This window comes from Poecilia reticulata, linkage group LG14, assembly GCF_000633615.1.
Source record: "Poecilia reticulata strain Guanapo linkage group LG14, Guppy_female_1.0+MT, whole genome shotgun sequence".
NCBI classification, from domain to species: Eukaryota; Metazoa; Chordata; class Actinopteri; order Cyprinodontiformes; family Poeciliidae; genus Poecilia; species Poecilia reticulata.
The window spans coordinates 6,379,379-6,397,627 of NC_024344.1; the positions used below are offsets into that span (position 1 = coordinate 6,379,379).

Here is an 18,249-nt window from a genome sequence, read left to right on the forward strand (position 1 = left end):
CACCGAGAACATTATGTATTAATGGTGATGTCAGTGCACTGTGCTTTGCATGTAGGCCAAAAAGTTACATTTTGGTTTCATCTGAAAAGAGCAGGATTCTCCTCATGCTCGATGTGTCCTTTAAATCTTTTGTTGCAAACTGTAAACAGGAACCCTCATGGTTTTCTTTTAACAATAGTTTTTTTTCTTAATACTCTTGTATAGAGGCCAGATTTCTGAAATAGACGACTAATAGTTGTCTTGTTGAAGATTCTCTCCCCTAACTTTTAGATCTCTGCAGCTATTTCATGGTTACCATAGGTTCCTTGACTGCTTCTCTGATTAATTATATCCTTGGCTGGCCTGTCAGAATAGGTGGATGGCCATGTGTTGGTAGGTTTGCAGCTGGGCCTGCTGCTTTGGGGAACAGTTAGAATGATGGATGCAACTGTGCTCCAATACATATTTTTAATCCTCCAGAACTTTATCACTGATCTGTCTGATGTGTTCCATAGCATTCAGTATTTGTTACTGATGTTCTCTAACAAACCTCTGAGGTCTTCACAGAACAGCTGTATTAGTATAGAGATAAGTCACCTGAAGGCATTTGGTTGGATATTTAGGGGTTTCCAAGAGAAGTGGACTATCAACGCATGTCAAGTTTTTATATTTTAATATAAAGGTTTTCAAATTACTCCACAAGTATACCCTATTTTGTGTTGATCTTTTATAGAATCCCAGTCAAATACATGAATCATTGTGATTGTCTTGTGGCTAAATGTAGAAAGGTTCAAGGGGTATGTATACTGTTGCAAGTCACTCCATGTCTCTTTGTATTATCCACTGCCAGTGCTCTTGTTTTCGTGACTAGCCTAATGGGTCTTTGTTGTAAAGGAAATAACTGATAGCACCTTGGTGGATCCTGGGTCACATTACATTATATTTAAGAAATAGTGTACCCAATCCTATACCCCAAAAATGCAGCACAAATTCTTTCCTTGCAAATAATAGATCTTATTTCAATAGGTTCCCCTGTCTGTAAATGAGAAGGTAATATGGGAAAAAGAAAAAATCTTATTCAAAAACCCATCAGCAGAATAAATTCAATAACTCAAACACACGTTCCCAATTTCCACTCAGCTTGCTGACTTTGCCAGTTCCCTTTCTCTGCCTCTTTGTTACTCAGGTATTCATACGAGTACAGGACAGCAACGACAACCCTCCAGTCTTTTCACAGCCGGCCTATGATGTCAGTGTTTCTGAGGATGCACCATCTGACTTTGAGCTACTTCGACTCAGAGCGTCAGACATGGACGAACGGGCCCGTTTGAGCTTTTCCATCTACGGGAGTGTTGACCCCGCGAGTATGAGACTGTTCAGGGTCAATCCTGGTACAGGGGTAGTTTACACTGCAGACAGACTGGACTATGAGGCCAGAACTCAGCACATCCTCACTATTATGGTAAGAATATATACAGCTGGATGAATACTTTGCACTCTGGAGAGCACCCTTTTGCTATTACGACATGCTTGTCAGAGTTCCTGAGGAATCTTGTTGACCCCTTTTATGCACAGAAAACTCTTGTCTACAAAAATCGTCATATTTGCATTCTGCAACCAATGTTTTTAAATTTTACAAGACATTTTTATTGTACTTGAAGTCAAATAACTATTGTATTCATTTACTCCAGGGTCTCTGAAACCAAGCTGCCAGCGCTACATTTCATTCTGTGATTTCCTTATCCTTGACTGAATCCAACTCACTCTCCTAAAGGTTTTCAGTGTCAGAAAAAGCTAATCTGTCCCAGAGCCTTACTGAACCACTGTCATGTCTTACTGTAGACTTGCTGTTCCTTTCAAAATCTGCTTCCTTCTTCCGAATACCTAGACCTGCAAGCTTTTAATTTCATTGCTTTACAAAACAGTATCAAAATTTCCAATTGTAGGCCAGTTGAAGCTTACAATTTGCTTGTGGTTTTGGGTTTTGTTTTATATTTTGGAGTTCAGGCATTGAGCCCTTTTACTGTGCCTTCTTGTGGAACTATGCTGCCAGGAGCCATAGTCCTGTGAGAAATCCAAATCTTGGGATTTCATCGGACCAGATAAATATCAGTGTCCACCAAAGCCATTTGTTATTTGCATCTGAGAATTACAAATGTTTTAAGGATTCTGTTCAGCGGATCAGATCATTTTGAGACTGCATCAGTCAATAACAGTAGGACTTAGTGTTGAGCTGGGATATACTCTTTGTAGTTCTTTGCTGTGTAACTGCAAACATCTAAACAATTTTGAAATTTTGCCAGTAAACCTAAATTTCAGTAGGGGTGGAATAATTTTTGATGCAACTTTAAAGAGACCTGGCTTCTGCAGTCGACCTGGTTTGGTCCACACTGAAAAACCTGGTTTTACAAGTCTGATAGCTTTGAAAAAACATTTTATTCGTGCATTGCCTCCCACAGCTTTTTCCTTATTTATTTCTCTTTTCTCCTGTTCCAGGTTAAGGATCAGGAGTTTCCATTTAACCGTGACCTGGCTCGCATCCTTGTGGCAGTGGAGGACACTAATGATAATGTCCCGTACTTTACAAGCACCGTATACGATGCTATAGCCTATGAGACTTTTCCCGTTGGTACTTCTGTGGTGCAGGTGACAGCACTAGACAAAGACAATGGAATTAATGGTCAAATCACATACACAATTGAAGCAGGTTTGTTTTAACATTGTTTTGTTCTGTCTCTTCTGCTTTTATTGTATTTGAATGAATATGTATTTGTAATTAGATTTTTGTTATCATTATTACTCATTAATAAAGTCTGCCATCTTCTGTTTACAGGCAACACAGGGGGTGTGTTTACCATAAATAATAGCACAGGCCTCATCTTCATTGCAAAGGACCTGGATCTCACCTCTCTGGGCTTCTACACCCTCACTGTGCGGGCAATAGACAGCGGCTTTCCTCCATTAATGGCCACCGCTTCAGTCCGCATTTCCCTGATGCTCTCTGACTTCTCCAAACCTCAATTCTCTCAAAAGGAGTATCAGGCCGAGGTAAAGAGAGAACAATGGGTTCACAGGTGAAGTGGCTGCGGGGGGACAGGGAGGGGAGATTAAACAAAGATTGGGCTCGTAAATACCTAAATGAACCAATGCACATAACTCATTAAGGTGCTTAAAATGTATCACTGATGTCCGTTTCTGCAGATAATGGAGAATGGCAAATTAGGAACATACGTGACCACTCTCAGTGCCCTCAGCCGCTCACCACTCATTTATGACATCGTTAGGGGCAATGAGGAGCGCTGCTTCTTTATTAACCACCACACTGGAGTAATTACTACCCGCAAACTGCTCGACTTTGAGGTTTGTTACCGTTTGTTTTTTTCCTTTTTATTACGAAAATCTAGGAAAAGTTTAACATTGCATCACAGTAAATAGCAACATCCAAATTAAGAGTCTTTTAACAAAAGTACTCTAACAATAAAATACACTTTCAGACAGTTACTGTCTTGTAAGGAATACATTTTACCTTAACCCTAGACATTTTCTTTTCCTTTTATGGATGTCATTGTCTTCCACATTGCTATAATAGGTTTTTATATGGTAAAAACTAACACTAATGATTAGAGATGTCCAGAGTCACAAAGTTATTTAAGTGTAAAATGTTTCATTGGGGATAGACTTCAGATTGGTCAAGAATGTGTCAAGATTAGGTGGTTGAGTAGTGATGATGGTTTAATGATGAAAAAAGGACTAAAATCCAGCCAGCACAGAGGAGCAAACACTAGGAGCTAGTCTCTCGTAGCAACTGGTAAACAGTAATCAATAGATGGCAGAGAAGAGACAACTAGACGGTCTAGACAAGGACTTGACAGAGAACAAGAAACACAAGTGGGTATAAATACACAGGGGGTAATCAAGGGAACTAGACACAGCTGGGATTAATCAAGGGTAGACAGGACAACATGGAAACTCGACTGACATAGAATCTTAAATAAACACACGGAAAAACTCAAATCCTTACAGAATGACACCAGGATTGAGAGCATCTAAGCGCAAATAAACAATAAACCAAAAGGAGGGGGTGATTTTTAAGGGAACTAATTAGAAATGTAGACAGAACAAAACTAAAGAATAAACTAAGAAAGTATCTACGTACAAATTAACTCAAGCAATAATGGACAAAGGAGACTGAACAGAATATGGCAAGTACAGATAATGACAGGAATAATCGTAAAGAAATAATATAAATATACAGGAAGGGGAACACAAGAATAAAATATGAAAATAGACTGAAGGACAAATTAATATGACACAAACTATTGAACATGAATAACCCACACACACACAAAAAAATCAATCACAATCAAACCAAATGCTAAAACCCCTAACACTCAAGAAATGTGACATGTGAATGTTGTTGTACTGCAGCAAATAACATCCTACTTTCTGATGGTGCGTGCCTTGAGTATGGCAGGAGTGGAGGCCAGCACCAGTGTCATCATCCAAGTGGTGGATGTCAACGATAACCAACCTGAATTTCAGAAAATAAGGTATTAAAGCTGGTTGAAATGGGCAAATAAGTTTGAGCTCTTGTTAGAATAACAGTATTTCCCAGAGAGATTTAAGAAGGGCATTGTTCCTTCCAATCATTTTTTTCTCTTATCGCTTGACAGATATATAGGCACAGTTAGTGAAGCTGCTCCAGTCAACAGTGTTGTACTCGGAGAGGACGGTAACCCCTTGGTTATCCAGGCCACGGATAAAGATCGCAATCATAATTCCCTGTTAGTGTTCCAGATCATAGAAGAGACCGCTCGTATGTTTTTCAGTGTGGACTCTGGGACAGGATCAATTCGGTAGGTGCAAAAGCTGTATAGAAGTAAGACCATTTAGCTCACTATTGATATAATTGAACAATTTCTTAAAAATTATGTTGTAAAATTTCAGAACCATTGCCAGTTTGGACTACGAAACCTATCCAGAGTTCAATTTTCGGGTTCATGTTCAAGACAGTGGTCAACCACCTAAGAGTGCTGACAGTCCCGCAGAGGTGATTATAAAGGCAAGTACTGCATATTCCATATGACTTGGCCATTGTTACCAAAAAGTAAAATTCCTTTTATTTTCTTCAGATGTTACAGTTGATGTCATTTCTCTCCACATACACCTTGTCTTAGGTGATCAACATGAATGACTCACCCCCAAAGTTTTCTCAGGACACTTACGAGACAGTCCTTCTACTGCCAACATACGTGGGAGTTGAGGTCTTCCGGGTTGAGGCTTTAGACCCTGATATGACTGGTGACAAAGAAAAATCTCTCACACCCAAGTTAGCCTATTCCCTGGTGGACAACAGTGTGGAATACTTTACCGTTCAGCGCAATACTGGAGTTGTGACTATCACTAATCCTAACCTCAGCAAAGACCGTTATCGCTTCAGTGTGAAGGTAAGTCATAAGTTATAGTTTGTCTTGGCACATATAGGACCAATTTTCTCAGAGAAGAGTGAACACTTGATCAACTGGCAAACTCTTAGAATTTACATGAACTCATATCATATCTGCATTGAATCCCACTGTTACAGAATTGACTCAGGATTTGTAGACATGGGCAGATATAAGCATTGTTTAATCTCATGCTGTGCTATGCAGATACTCTGGAGAAGTACCTCAGCATGCAAAATGTTTATAGTTACTTACACAGCAGTGGAGCTTTAGTGAATTTGTGATTTATTTGGGGGAGGGAATTACTGTGTCTGAATCATTGAACTTACAGCCCAAGATGTTCATGTCACCATACAAAGTAGGAAGCGGCTTTTTAAGGGGGGGTTCCTAAAACACAAGAATCTAATGCATTCTCAACAAGTGCACATTCAAATGTTAACTTTTTTATTGTCAGCTATTTCTGAAATGCTGTTTTGTGAAACAAAAACACTGCTGTGTGTTTGAGGTCTGGGACGGGCGTTTTTCCAGCATGGCGTCCGTCACCGTGCTTGTGAGAGAAGCTGTTGACAGTGGCCTGCTCTTCACCCGCCCCATATATTCAGCCTCCATTCCAGAGAACAAACCCGACATCACATTAGTGACTGTTGTAAATACAGTGGGTCATCACCTCAACGAGCCACTGAAATACACTCTGCTAAACCCTGGAGGACGGTTCACAATACGGCCTACATGTGGAGTGGTGCTTACCACTGGTGTTCCTTTTGACCGTGAGGAAATGGGAAGTTACGAGCTTGTGGTGGAAGTCAGCAGAGAAGATGAGATCCTAAGGGTGGCGAGGGTGACTGTGCAAGTACAGGTGGGTGTTAAATGACTGGAAATTTGTGTGTGCATGCGTGTGTGTGTGAGTGTCTAAAGATTATGCTAATGAGGGAAAGATCATATATTGCTTTGGTCAGTTGTGAGATTGTGAATCTACTGATGAAAAAGCATTCAGAATTCATATCTGTGCTTCTTCTTGAGCGCTTTAAAGCACAAGTGGTGATCAAAGGGCCTTTTTGGGTTTAAGTTGAACTCATCTTGACACAAGCCATCAGTGAGTGCTTTGGGGCTCTTGAGAAGAAACACTGCTGGAAACGGAAGTGTTGTGTTTGATTTGCAACAAAAGACAGAATCAGAGCACCATCACAGAAGAAAATAATGTGTAATTATTTTATCCTACTAATTGTTTCATCTTGATTATGTTCTTTTTATATGCATTTATGACACAGTTAATCACTTTAATTTGAAAGTTTTTTTTTCTTATTTATTTTCTTATTATTTTCTTTTAGTATGTCGAATTAGCCTTCCATTAAATTTGACGTGTGTTTACTTCCCTCTATGATTCACCCTGTGCACCAATGTACACTGTTCCACAGCTACTCTGTGACTCAGACTGCAGTTTGTTACTGGGTCTGCGTTGAAATCCTGTCAAGATGTGAAGTTCTTTAAATTTTGTTCAGATGGTTTTCTTTGCCTTGTGGCTTATGTTAGATCTCCTGTACAGTTGGTGCTCTGAAAAAACAGCTTGATCTTTGCTATGAAATACTGCCTTGAATCTTCTTGAAACAAATGTTGAAAGAGCATGCTTGAATTTAGCTATAGAGTCTTACAAAAAAAGTATTCACACACACAATTTGCTATGGTACAACCACAAACATTGATGTATGTTATTTGAATTGTGTATTATAAATCAACTTTAACTTTATTTTTGTGTTGCTGTTTGTTCAATCATGTTTTCTAATCTGTGCCTTAATAAGCCACTAAGCCACACCCTCTAAGCCTTTTGTCGATACTTGCATTTGTACTGAAATTATTTGTACAAATTAGACTTCAGTCACGAGGTGAAGACAGTCGATTGCATTGGATTGTATTTAGGCATGAGAGTAGAAAAAGTTGAGTTCAATCTTTACCGCAGTTTTTGTTTGTAGAATTTAATAACCTTGTATCTGCCATATATAAAATATCGTAAAAATATTGGTAGATCAAATGTGACAAATAGTGTAAATCTTCAAAGGATGCAAAAACATGGACAATTCCACCAAGACACTATCAGCTATTAGGTTCCTGAGGTTTATAGTTTGATGGTTGTTCTATTGGCACAGAGTATTATGATAGTAAGGTAATATTCACCAACTCAGTGTTGTAAAATTTTTTTTTAGCTCACTGAGGTTTGAGGACTTTTTTGCACAGCTCTCTCAAGGCAAGTCAGGACTTTGACCAAGCCATTGCTCCCTCTTGCCTCATTTCTGTTCTAACCATTCTGTTTTAATTTTGCTTCTGTTCATCAGATAGTTGTCCTTCTTGTGGTCACATTTTGTGAGAGGCCATGTGTAGGCATACTATGGCTTCACAGTTAACTAGAATACTTTTATTTAGATTGGAATCTGTGGGAAAACCAATTAATAGAAAGTGACCAGTTACTATTGCTGCCCACATTGTTACCATGGTTATGAGCTGACACGTTGACTTGGGTTATTGACAAGCATAATTTTGTCTCATTTGATGCCAGTATAGTTTGCTAGAAGTTGTAGTTTAGTGAGTTAACTTCCAAATCAAAGTTACAGAATAAAATGTAAATATCTATAACGGTCCCTCTGTGGATGAATTTAGGTCTTACACTATTTATTTTCACAGAGAATAGGTTTTCTCCTGACAGTCCTTTTTAAACAAGTCATGCGTGTCTTTTTTTTTAATTGTGCTGTCATGAACACTTTCTGACATCTTGAGTTTTGCTTAGTATGAAATGTCTTTTTGGGGGGATTTTTCTTTTTAATTTTTTGCTTTGCACAGTTAATCCTTGAGATAAATTTGCATAAATGTTCTCTTCTGTCTTTTGTGTATTTCATTTTTGAATAATATTTCTCACTATGGAATAGACTTGTTGTTGTTTGTTTGCAAATTACTAAGCACATTGCAACCCTTCCCAGATTGTTTGGCGCCAACAGTTGTTTCCTAAAGCACTTTGCTACCATCTTTCTTTTTTGGCATCCAAACAATAACTATTCCCTATGTGGAGGTTTAAACACGTTGCAATTATCAGGTAGTGAACTGCATTGGTTTAAGATAAAATCATCACTTCTGTAATACCTAAATCCGATGGTAAGATTTAGGTAGGAAATATCCTATTTAAATCTCAGGAAATAAGGGTAAACTAGGATAAAATATAAGGGTAAGAGGATACCCTTATTTCTTAAGACTATTATGTTCCATGAAAGTACATGTCTCTTTATGATTTCATTTGTTTTTGATATAGGTGGAAGATCTAAATGACAACGCTCCAGAGTTTGTGAACCTCCCTTACTATGCTGCAGTGCAGGTGGAAGCAGAGCCAGGATCAGCCATCTTCATGGTCTCTGCTGTTGATCGAGACTTTGATCTGAACGGAGAAGTGACTTACAGCCTGAAGACGCAGCACAGGGACTTTGAGGTTGCTGAAAATTACAGTGGCTTCAGTTTTAAATTTGGTGCAATTTTCATGACAAGATCTTGAAAATTAACATGGTTATATTTTTACTTTATCCAGATGAATCCGGTGACCGGAGAGCTGGTCTTAAAGCAAGCGTTTGAAGCTGACCTATCAAATGCTGAGTACAGATTGATTATCATTGCGACTGACGGTGGATTCCCTCGACTGTCCAGCGAAGTGGAGCTGCCTGTTACAGTCGTAAACAAAGCCATGCCAGTGTTTGACAAGCCGTTCTATGGTGTAACAGTCAGAGAAGATGTAGAAGTTTCCACCTCTGTTCTGGGCATCAATGCAAGCAGCCCAGAGGGCCAGGACATCATCTTCACCATCTCAGACGGAGACCCTTCCTTTCAGTTTGACATAGGCTTTGATACAGGAATCATCAGTGTGAGATATCCATTAGACTACGAGACCATGCAGTACTACCGCCTAACAGTGAAAGCTACCGATACCTTGACAGGGGCAAAGTCTGAGGTGGATGTAGACATTGTTGTACTAGATGTGAACGACAACCCCCCACTTTTTCAGAACACGTCCTACTCTGCTATGCTATCTGAGAACTCCATGATTGGAACATCTGTTCTACAGGTGGGTGGCTATACTTGTAAGTATTTGTTATACTTACAAGTATAGCAAATGGATCGATGATGTGGAGCAAAAGTATCAACATTGTCTTATATATCAATTTAAACATTTTTGTGGACGAGTTCAACTGACGCCGTAATCATTAATTCACGTAAAAAGTAACATGTATTCTTATTCTTATTGCTGCCTGCAGGCAAAGTTGCCTCCATCTCTGCCGGACTTTTGTTGTTTCTTTGTTTGTTCTTAGACTAAAATGACTAATTAAACTCAGAGATTGGACTGTTTGAGTACTGTATGTGGATCATGTTGAAGCATTATTACGTCAACCTGGTGATTCGATTCTTCAGGAACGCATGTCTTGGAGTAAGCCCCCCACAACCCCTCTCCTCCCTGTTAGCACTTTGTTTGCGATGATAAAAACAAAAGTGCATGTAAGGAAGGTTGTGTTAAGAAGAAGACCAGAAGTGACACCATATTATTTATGTGCTGCAACTATAAAACAAGATTTTACCATTTTAAAACTAAAACAAAATAATGACAGAGTTCAGTTTTAGTGTCTAACACAGTAATCTTCAAACAGCAGTAATCTTCAGTGTCTTGGTGAATTCTTTAGAGAACCTTACCCTCCCTACTACCTACTGAAAAAAAACATTCCTTTAACTCTCCCACACGGATAAGTGTTGCTGTGAGCAAGACCTGTTGTCACTTTTGATGCATTCATGGATCACCAACGATGATTTCAAACGATTTCAAGATCAAGCAGGATAATCTAACAACTCTGGTCACAAGCTTATTTCTTGGTGCAGTCAGTGGTGTATTTACATTGACATTTGAAAATGAGTAATTGAACATCTTTGTGGCAATTAAGCCACATTATTATTACAAGCTCGAGTCATTTCATCATTCACATTATGAATGTGGCTCTTTCATATTTGTTTAGTTGACAGCCTTGAACAAATATTATGAAAATTGCTGGTTATTCTGGTTCAGAAAATGACACTGTTGCTTCATTTCTCACTTATTCTCCTACTGCCCTTTTCAAATTTTATTTCAATGGTTACATTTTTATATAGTTTTCATTTGAAAGCAGAGAGACATTGACGTTCATATTTCTTATTCTGGGAAGCAACTCGCATAAAACCAATATAGATAGCCAAAAGGTATGTATGCAGGTATAGCTGTGATTTGTGCTGCCAGGCTCTGTCTTAAACTTTCACTATTACTATCTACTTTTCATACTTCTGTCTGGCATTTTTTTTACACTCTCGGTCGTGAATAATGCATATGGCATTCCAAACTGTTCTGTTCCTTTCCCTTCAGGTCTTTGCACCAGACCAGGACTCAGAGAAGAACGCCGTAGTGGCTTACCAGATCCTGTCTGACATCTACAACAGCACCGACTACTTCCAAATTGACAGCAGCAGGGGATTGATATTCACGTCACGCATGCTTGACTATGAGCTCATGCAGCGCCACAACTTCATTGTCAGGGCGACAGACAGTGGAGATCCTGCCCTGAGCACTGATGTTAGTGTCACTGTGGTTGTAACTGACACAAACGACAACCCCCCTAATTTCAGCCAAGCGGTGTACGAGGCTTTTGTCAGTGACCTGGCTCCCAGAGGGCACTTTGTGACTTGCCTTCAAGCGTCAGATGCTGACATCTGTGATGCTCAGAGGCTGAGGTGAGAGCTAATGTTTTTAGATAGCTATAGTTTTTTTTTTTTTTTATTGTAGAATTCTAATATTTGAATGTACTAGTGATCAATATGTAAAATATAAATACACTTGAATTCTTTTTTTCTCAATGTGCAATCAAACCATTCAGCAACATTATTGTTTTAAAGTTAAATGAACATTATTCATCGTTTTTAAGCATTTTATTGAAGCAGCAGTATTTCCGGTTTCCGGTTTCAGCTTTCTGCGACCATAACCCATAATGACGTCAGAGTCCGAATACAAGATTATACTCTTATAATCAATTTTTTTCCGTAGGTATAGTATTCTCTCAGGGAATGAGAAAATGACTTTCATGATGGAGCCAGATACAGGGGTGCTTCGTCTGTCTAACAAGAGGAGACAAGGCATGAAACTCTTCTATCAACTCAATGTGTCTGTGTCAGATGGAGTCTTCACCAACACTGCTCAGGTGAACCCGCTTCTCAGCACCTTACAGTCTGGTCCTGTCAGTTTATTTGCCCTCTTTCAAAACCTCTCCAAGCGATGATAGCGCGAGGCGAGTGACCTTTGTTAGCGATGTCTCAGTCGGAAATTATGGCAAACATCTGCCACAACTAACTGGGATGAGTGTGGGGTTGCTGCAGGAGGTTAATGCTGTGTCACATCAAATTTACTGTGACGTTGAGTGGCTAACTGGAAAACATCCACGCATTTGTCACTTTGTGGCAATTACAAATGGGATTTATTTTAACGCTAACATTTTAGATATGTTTAACAGTAACTTCTCATCCTATTTGTCTCATGACATTTAAGCCAGATACAGGAAAAAATATGGCATGGCGTTGCCCTCAGGCAACAAACCATATATCTGTGCCTCACGTTGCTCCTTTATTTTATTTTTGGGGGTTGATGATTTAAAATACCTACAGACATATTTTTGTCAAAATAAAAGAGGTATTGAGGTTCATGTGACCTTTTACTTGGAAGAGGAGCAGTCCTTTTTATGAAGCAGAGGTTCTTCATGTTTAAATTTGGGTCACTCTAACTACAAATATTTCCATATCTGTGAGTCTTGATTATCTACAATTAATCATTGTAGATAATTTCAAGACAATTTTTTTTATAACATATGCTAAAACTGTGTTTTTTTTGTTTGTTGCCTCATGGCAACAAACAAAAAAACACAGACCTGTTGTCACTTTTGATGCATTCATGGATCACCAATGATGATTTCAAACAATTTCAAGATCAAGCAGGAAAATCTAACACCTCTGGTCACAAGCTCATTTTTTGGTGCAGTGGTGTATTTACATTGACATTTGAAATCATATATTCTGGGAATGTTGACAATTTATTGCATTACTTTTTGGTTTTTGTTGTCTACATTCTATTGTTCATTTTTTCATCCTTTGTATTCCTCCTTAACTTCAATATTCATGACCCCCTTCTCTTTCTACTGTTTGTTCTTCTTCATTGTCTCTTTCCCTCCTTTCATCTGTTCTTCCATCCTGGTATCCTACCTTTTATATTTTGCTGCCCTAATTCTTTTCTTGCATCCCATCTCCTCCCTCATGTTTTTCCTTTTTCTTGCGTCTTCATCTCATCCTTGTGTTTTTTTCTTCCTGCTATCCTTGTTTCATCCTTCTCTTCCTTCCTTGTGTTTTTACTCGTTTCTTTCCTCTACTCCCCTCCTATGTGTCTTTTCTTCTTTCCTGATTGGTTTCTTTCTTTCCCAACTTATTTTTCTTCATTCTCTTTTGTTCTACCTCACTCTTGTTTGCCTTTCCTTCACTTTTTACCAGAAATTCATAGTAAACTTTTGTATTTCATATTTTAAAGTAAACATAAAGGACTAAGAACTCTGGAATGCCGAGTATGGAAAAGTATGGAATTTTACATGAAAAGTATGTCAGGAGTCTGAATTGGTGATTTGCTCGTTTATACGTTTATCTGATAATGTTTGACAAACCACCCAGTTGTCCTTATTGTGAAGACATCCACAACATGTCAGTAGACAATGATCGAGAGGATGACTGGGTGACTGCAGTTGTGATTTGCAGGTAATTGTACGTGTCCTGGGAGCCAATCTGTACAGCCCAGTATTCAGTCAAAGGTTTTACCTGGCTGAGGTTCTTGAAAATTCGCCTCCGGGAACCAAAGTCATCCAAGTAATTAAGATTTTTTTCAATCTGTCTGACTTGTAATTAATTGCAATATTTAAAGGGAGCACATTTTGACTGAATGTGCAAATGGACTCCAGGTTTCAGCAATGGATGAGGACTCTGGGCTGAATGGTCAGATAACCTACTCGTTCATCAATGACCTGGGGAAAATCAAGTTCGGCATTGATGCAGACGGGGTCATATCCACTCTTCAGAGATTAGACAGAGAAAATCCTGTGAACAAAGACATGGTGCTGACAGTAATGGCCTTGGATGGAGGAGGTATTCACGTTTGTACCTTTTATATGTTTTTTTTTATCAGGAGTTGCTCAAATGCTATACAGTTCACAATTCTCTATTCTTGTATTTTTGCAGTTTAGGTTCTTTCATATGCAAACTGATCAGACTTATGTTCAATGGAAATGCAATCATTTCAAAGTTCCAGAAAATGCATGCATCCAATTGAATCTATGTATGACTGGAACATTTTTAGGATTATTCAGCTCCATAATTAATTGAAAGTACTGTAATACAGAAATATACTCCTACGCAAAATGGTAACACTTTATTTGAAGGGGTGTGCATAAGACTGACATAACACTGTCATAAACATGACATAACACCTGTCATGAACATGAACAAGTCCTATTAAAAATGCCAACGTTGCATTAAATTGTCATTATTTACAAAACCATGCAAAGTTGGCACTTTTAATGGACTTTTAATGCAACTTTGCATTAAAAGTCTCATTATTTACCGAATGACACTTCATGACAACAGTCATTGACATTCATAAGGACTTGTTCATGTTCATGACATATGTTATGTCATGTTTATGACAGTGTTATGTCAGTCGTATGCACACCCCTTCAAATAAAGTGCTACCCACAAAATTTCTACTTTTAAAATGAAAGTATAAAATAATAAAATGTTAGTGTGTGGGTACAAAAGAGCTTTACAAATTTGCTGAGGACTAATGTGACCCTGAGTCAAATCTCTAAGTGATAAAACAAACAAACAAATAAAACTCTTATGCTTCATGGACTGGGAATGTGACATTTATGTGTTTTCTCTTTAACAGGTCGCGCATCATTTTGCACCGTGCGAGTGGTCCTGGCAGATGAAAATGACAACGCTCCACAGTTCAGAGCCACGGAGTACCGCATGAGCATTAAAGCTAATGTTGCTAAAGGTTCTCTTGTCACACAGATTCAGGCCACTGACCCTGATGCTGGCTCTAATGGGAGGATAACTTACTCCCTTTACAGTGAGGCTCGTCTGTCACTGGTTGATGTGCTAGAGGTCAGTTCATTTTGGTCATAGTATAGACTACTGTCCTTCATGAGAAAGACGCAAACCTCATAATTGCACGACATGTGGAAAAGCGTAACCTGATTTTTAGTGATGGGATATTGTCAGATGATACCCCCCCTACTTATTTTATAGGATTAAGCTCCATCTGTTTGATGTAGACTACATATTTTTTCCATTAAATCAAGATAATGTTGCGCTGGGGTTGATTTTCCGGGTAGTTGGTGAAACACAATTATGTAAAATTTATAAAGCGAACATCTGCTCTGAAGACAGATGTAATGTTAATCATGGATTAATTTACTGGAATTCTTTGAAAAAAATAAAAAAAAATTGGGATGCACAGTGCAATGCACAAGTGTCATACCGCTTGAACTGTTTCAAGCACAAACATTTGTATTTTATTAGGATTTTTATGTGTTTAGATCAACAAATGTAGTGGACAATCGTGAAGAAGGAAAACAAGATATAGTTTTCAAATTTTTAACAAATGAAATCTGAAAAGCATGGTATACAGTGGAATTTAACACACCCTTCTACATTCGGAGAGGGAATTTGATTAGAAATTGGCTTTAAGATGAATGGAGCTAAATACATGGCAAAACTGGACAAAAACATATTGGAGACATAGGCTCTAATATGACAGCATGTTGTTCTGACACTGTGTCAGAACATCGTCACAACATGCTGACACGTGGTATATGAATGTCAGAACAACATTTGTGTAGGTCCATAGATTTTAATGTATTAGAATGGAGCACCCAAACTCTACGCCTGAATCCTATATAAAAGCCGTGGTAGATGTTCATCCCAAAATCTGTGGGTTGTCAGGTCAATTCCCATTCTGCTCACTTAGGTTGTTGTGTCCTTGGGCAAGACACTGCATCCACTTTGCCTGCTGGTGGTGGTCAGGTGGCGCCGGTGCATGTCAGTGTGCCCCGGAGCAGCTGTGGCTACACTCCAGTAGCTTTCCACCAACAGTGCGTGAATGACTGAATGTAGTGTGAAGCGCTTTGGGGTCCCCTGGACTTGATAAAGCGCTGCATAAGTGCAAGCCATTTACCATGTTACTGTTCCCAGATGCTACTCATCCAGTCCAGCTAAGCTTGAGTAATTTTGGGAAATAGAAGGAGCAACATAATTATTCTGTAAGCTGGTGAAGGCACACACTAGAAAAGTTGCAGCTATAATTCCAGTAAAAGGTGGATATGCTTCACAACTGGCCTGTTATGTAAAATCTCATTCAATTCTTTGAGGTTGCAGCATGGCAGTTTGTTAAAAACATCCAGAGCTCTGAACAAAAATTACAATGTAGTAGTGGACATATTCCCTCGATTGTATATTGTATAAAAAAAAATTCTATTGCCTTTAAAGTTTTAAAGTGGGTCTTGTGGTTGCACAGGTGGAGCCAGACAGTGGTTGGATGATGACTAAAAGTGCTGTTGACCACCTTCAAGGAACTGTCCTGTCCTTCTTCGTCAAAGCCACAGACTGCGGCGCTGCTCCCAAACACTCCCTGGTGTCAGCCTTTATTCAAGTCGTCCCGCCGGATTCATTCATCCCCTCATTCAGCCAGCCTCAGTATTCCTTTACCATCCCTGAGGATACTGCAGTAGGGACAGTGCTGGGCTCTGTTTACACAGGCTCTGGCCAGACGGGGTTCTTCACTGCTGTCCCTGGGGAGACAATCGACAGCAACCAGGGGGCAACCTTCCTAGTGGAGAAAGAGACGGGTCTCATCAAGCTGCTGAAGCCATTGGACTATGAGGAAGTCAGCAGCTTCAGGTTTAAGGTTGCAGCAACTGCAAGAAAAGACTTGATCGAGACCATGTCAACCGTGGACTTGGAAGTGAAGGTCTGTGATAACACCCAGAAAGGAGCCTTTAGGTTTTGTTTACTTTTTGCAGTCTAAGGGGGAGAAAAAAATCAAACTATCTGTCTGTAATTTTTATTTATTAGCTCTGTCACTGTCACATTTTCTTGAAAAGCCTGAGCAATTCTATTAATATGAAGCAGTTACAAGGAATTAAACTGCAGACAATGTTTTTCTCTTTGTGGTATTATATTTTTGTGAATAAATGACATTATTCATGGATTAATTACAGACATTTTATCACTCTACAGATTCTAGATGTAAATGACAACAAGCCAGAGTTTGAAACCAGTACGTACGTAGCCACAGTGATGGAAGGTATGCCTTCAGGGACGAGAGTAATTCAAGTCCGTGCTCTTGATCCGGACTGGGGCTCTAATGGACAGGTATGTGAAAAACAAATTCAACTTTATTGAAGACATCTGTATCATTTAAAAGAAAAGTTGCACTTACTTGCACATAGTAGTGTGTGTATCTTCTTTAAACTGCAGGTGACATACAGCCTTGGGCTACTGCTCACCTACAACCCGGACCTAACGAAGGACACTTTGTCCCTCACCGGCCCAATCACCACCGGTTCTGTTTTTGCCATTGATAGCAAAACAGGCTGGATCACCACAGTGACTCAAATGGACCACGAGGCCTGCTCGAGTTACAGCTTCGAAGTAGTGGCCTCTGATCTGGCCGAGTCACAGCCTCTCTCCTCCACCACAGTGGTGACCATCACCGTGTCGGACGTCAACGACAACCCACCGAGGTTCGAGAGGGAGTTCTACAGAGGCGCCGTGAAGGAGAGTGATCCACTCGGTGAAGTTGTGGCTGTCCTGAAAACCAAAGACCGAGATGGTACTGACCAAAACCGCCTCGTCAGCTTTTACATCACAGGTGATAAAAATGAAGTCATAAATGTTTGTGCAGCTTAACTTCATTTTCTTCCTCATTCACTGAAATAATGTTTGTTTCACATTGCTTGTTCTTGTATTTAATTAAAAAGTATTCAATGAAAAAAATGTAAATTCTGGAGTAAATAATTTGTATGTAATCAGATTAAGTTATGTTCGATTATATCGTAATTAAGCTAATTTGGCCATACAATACCATTGAATATCAAATTTCCATAATCCATAGCTACAATTCCACTTTGATATTGTGGTTGATGTTGCACTAAAAAGGAATCCCTATAATTTGTGTGAATGGCTTTAATCAGTTGGTCATGATTTTTAAAAATGTCAGTTCACTATCACGTCTGTCTTTGCTTTTCAGTGGGTTTCAAATCGTATGTGTGTTTCCAGGGGGAAATCAGAGAGGAGTGTTTGGCCTTACTCTTGTGCAAGGGGAGTGGAAGGTTTATGTCAGTGGGCTGCTGGATCGTGAGCAACAGGACTGGTACTTGCTCAATATCACAGCCAGTGATGGCCTCTATGTCGCTCATACTGCAGTGGAGGTAACGGTAATGGATGCCAATGACAACAGTCCCATCTGCAACCAGGTTAGAGATGGGCAGATATGTAGGTGTGCAACATATTAATGTGAAAAGCAAGTAAATGTACCTGTGACCAACACTGGTTCAGATATGTTACATTTTCTTATCTGTAAAGGACTTTGATACTGTCTGTTTGACTGTTGCTACATAATACAGCTAAATTTGGTTGAATGATTCTTAACACAGTGTCTAAAGTCTGTTATCCATCTGTCCATCCTTGTAATCAT

At 39.2% G+C, this 18,249-nt stretch overlaps 1 protein-coding gene across 6 annotated transcripts in view; it reads left to right on the forward strand.

Annotated features, from left to right (window-relative positions):
* Positions 1-18,249, forward strand: part of fat3b (FAT atypical cadherin 3b) — an 80,864-nt gene that overhangs the window by 29,884 nt on the left and 32,731 nt on the right. For all 6 annotated transcript variants that reach the window (XM_008427208.2, XM_008427210.2, XM_008427209.2 and 3 more), the window contains 20 exons: positions 1,166-1,441; positions 2,476-2,686; positions 2,813-3,027; positions 3,181-3,339; positions 4,408-4,529; positions 4,653-4,835; positions 4,927-5,041; positions 5,157-5,426; positions 5,929-6,279; positions 8,716-8,889; positions 8,986-9,516; positions 10,834-11,198; positions 11,509-11,662; positions 13,254-13,361; positions 13,454-13,637; positions 14,437-14,657; positions 16,069-16,521; positions 16,791-16,925; positions 17,031-17,424; positions 17,832-18,028. In XM_008427208.2, the coding sequence (XP_008425430.1) occupies positions 1,166-1,441; positions 2,476-2,686; positions 2,813-3,027; positions 3,181-3,339; positions 4,408-4,529; positions 4,653-4,835; positions 4,927-5,041; positions 5,157-5,426; positions 5,929-6,279; positions 8,716-8,889; positions 8,986-9,516; positions 10,834-11,198; positions 11,509-11,662; positions 13,254-13,361; positions 13,454-13,637; positions 14,437-14,657; positions 16,069-16,521; positions 16,791-16,925; positions 17,031-17,424; positions 17,832-18,028 (4,818 nt within the window). The remainder of the gene's footprint in view (positions 1-1,165; positions 1,442-2,475; positions 2,687-2,812; positions 3,028-3,180; positions 3,340-4,407; positions 4,530-4,652; positions 4,836-4,926; positions 5,042-5,156; positions 5,427-5,928; positions 6,280-8,715; positions 8,890-8,985; positions 9,517-10,833; positions 11,199-11,508; positions 11,663-13,253; positions 13,362-13,453; positions 13,638-14,436; positions 14,658-16,068; positions 16,522-16,790; positions 16,926-17,030; positions 17,425-17,831; positions 18,029-18,249) is intronic.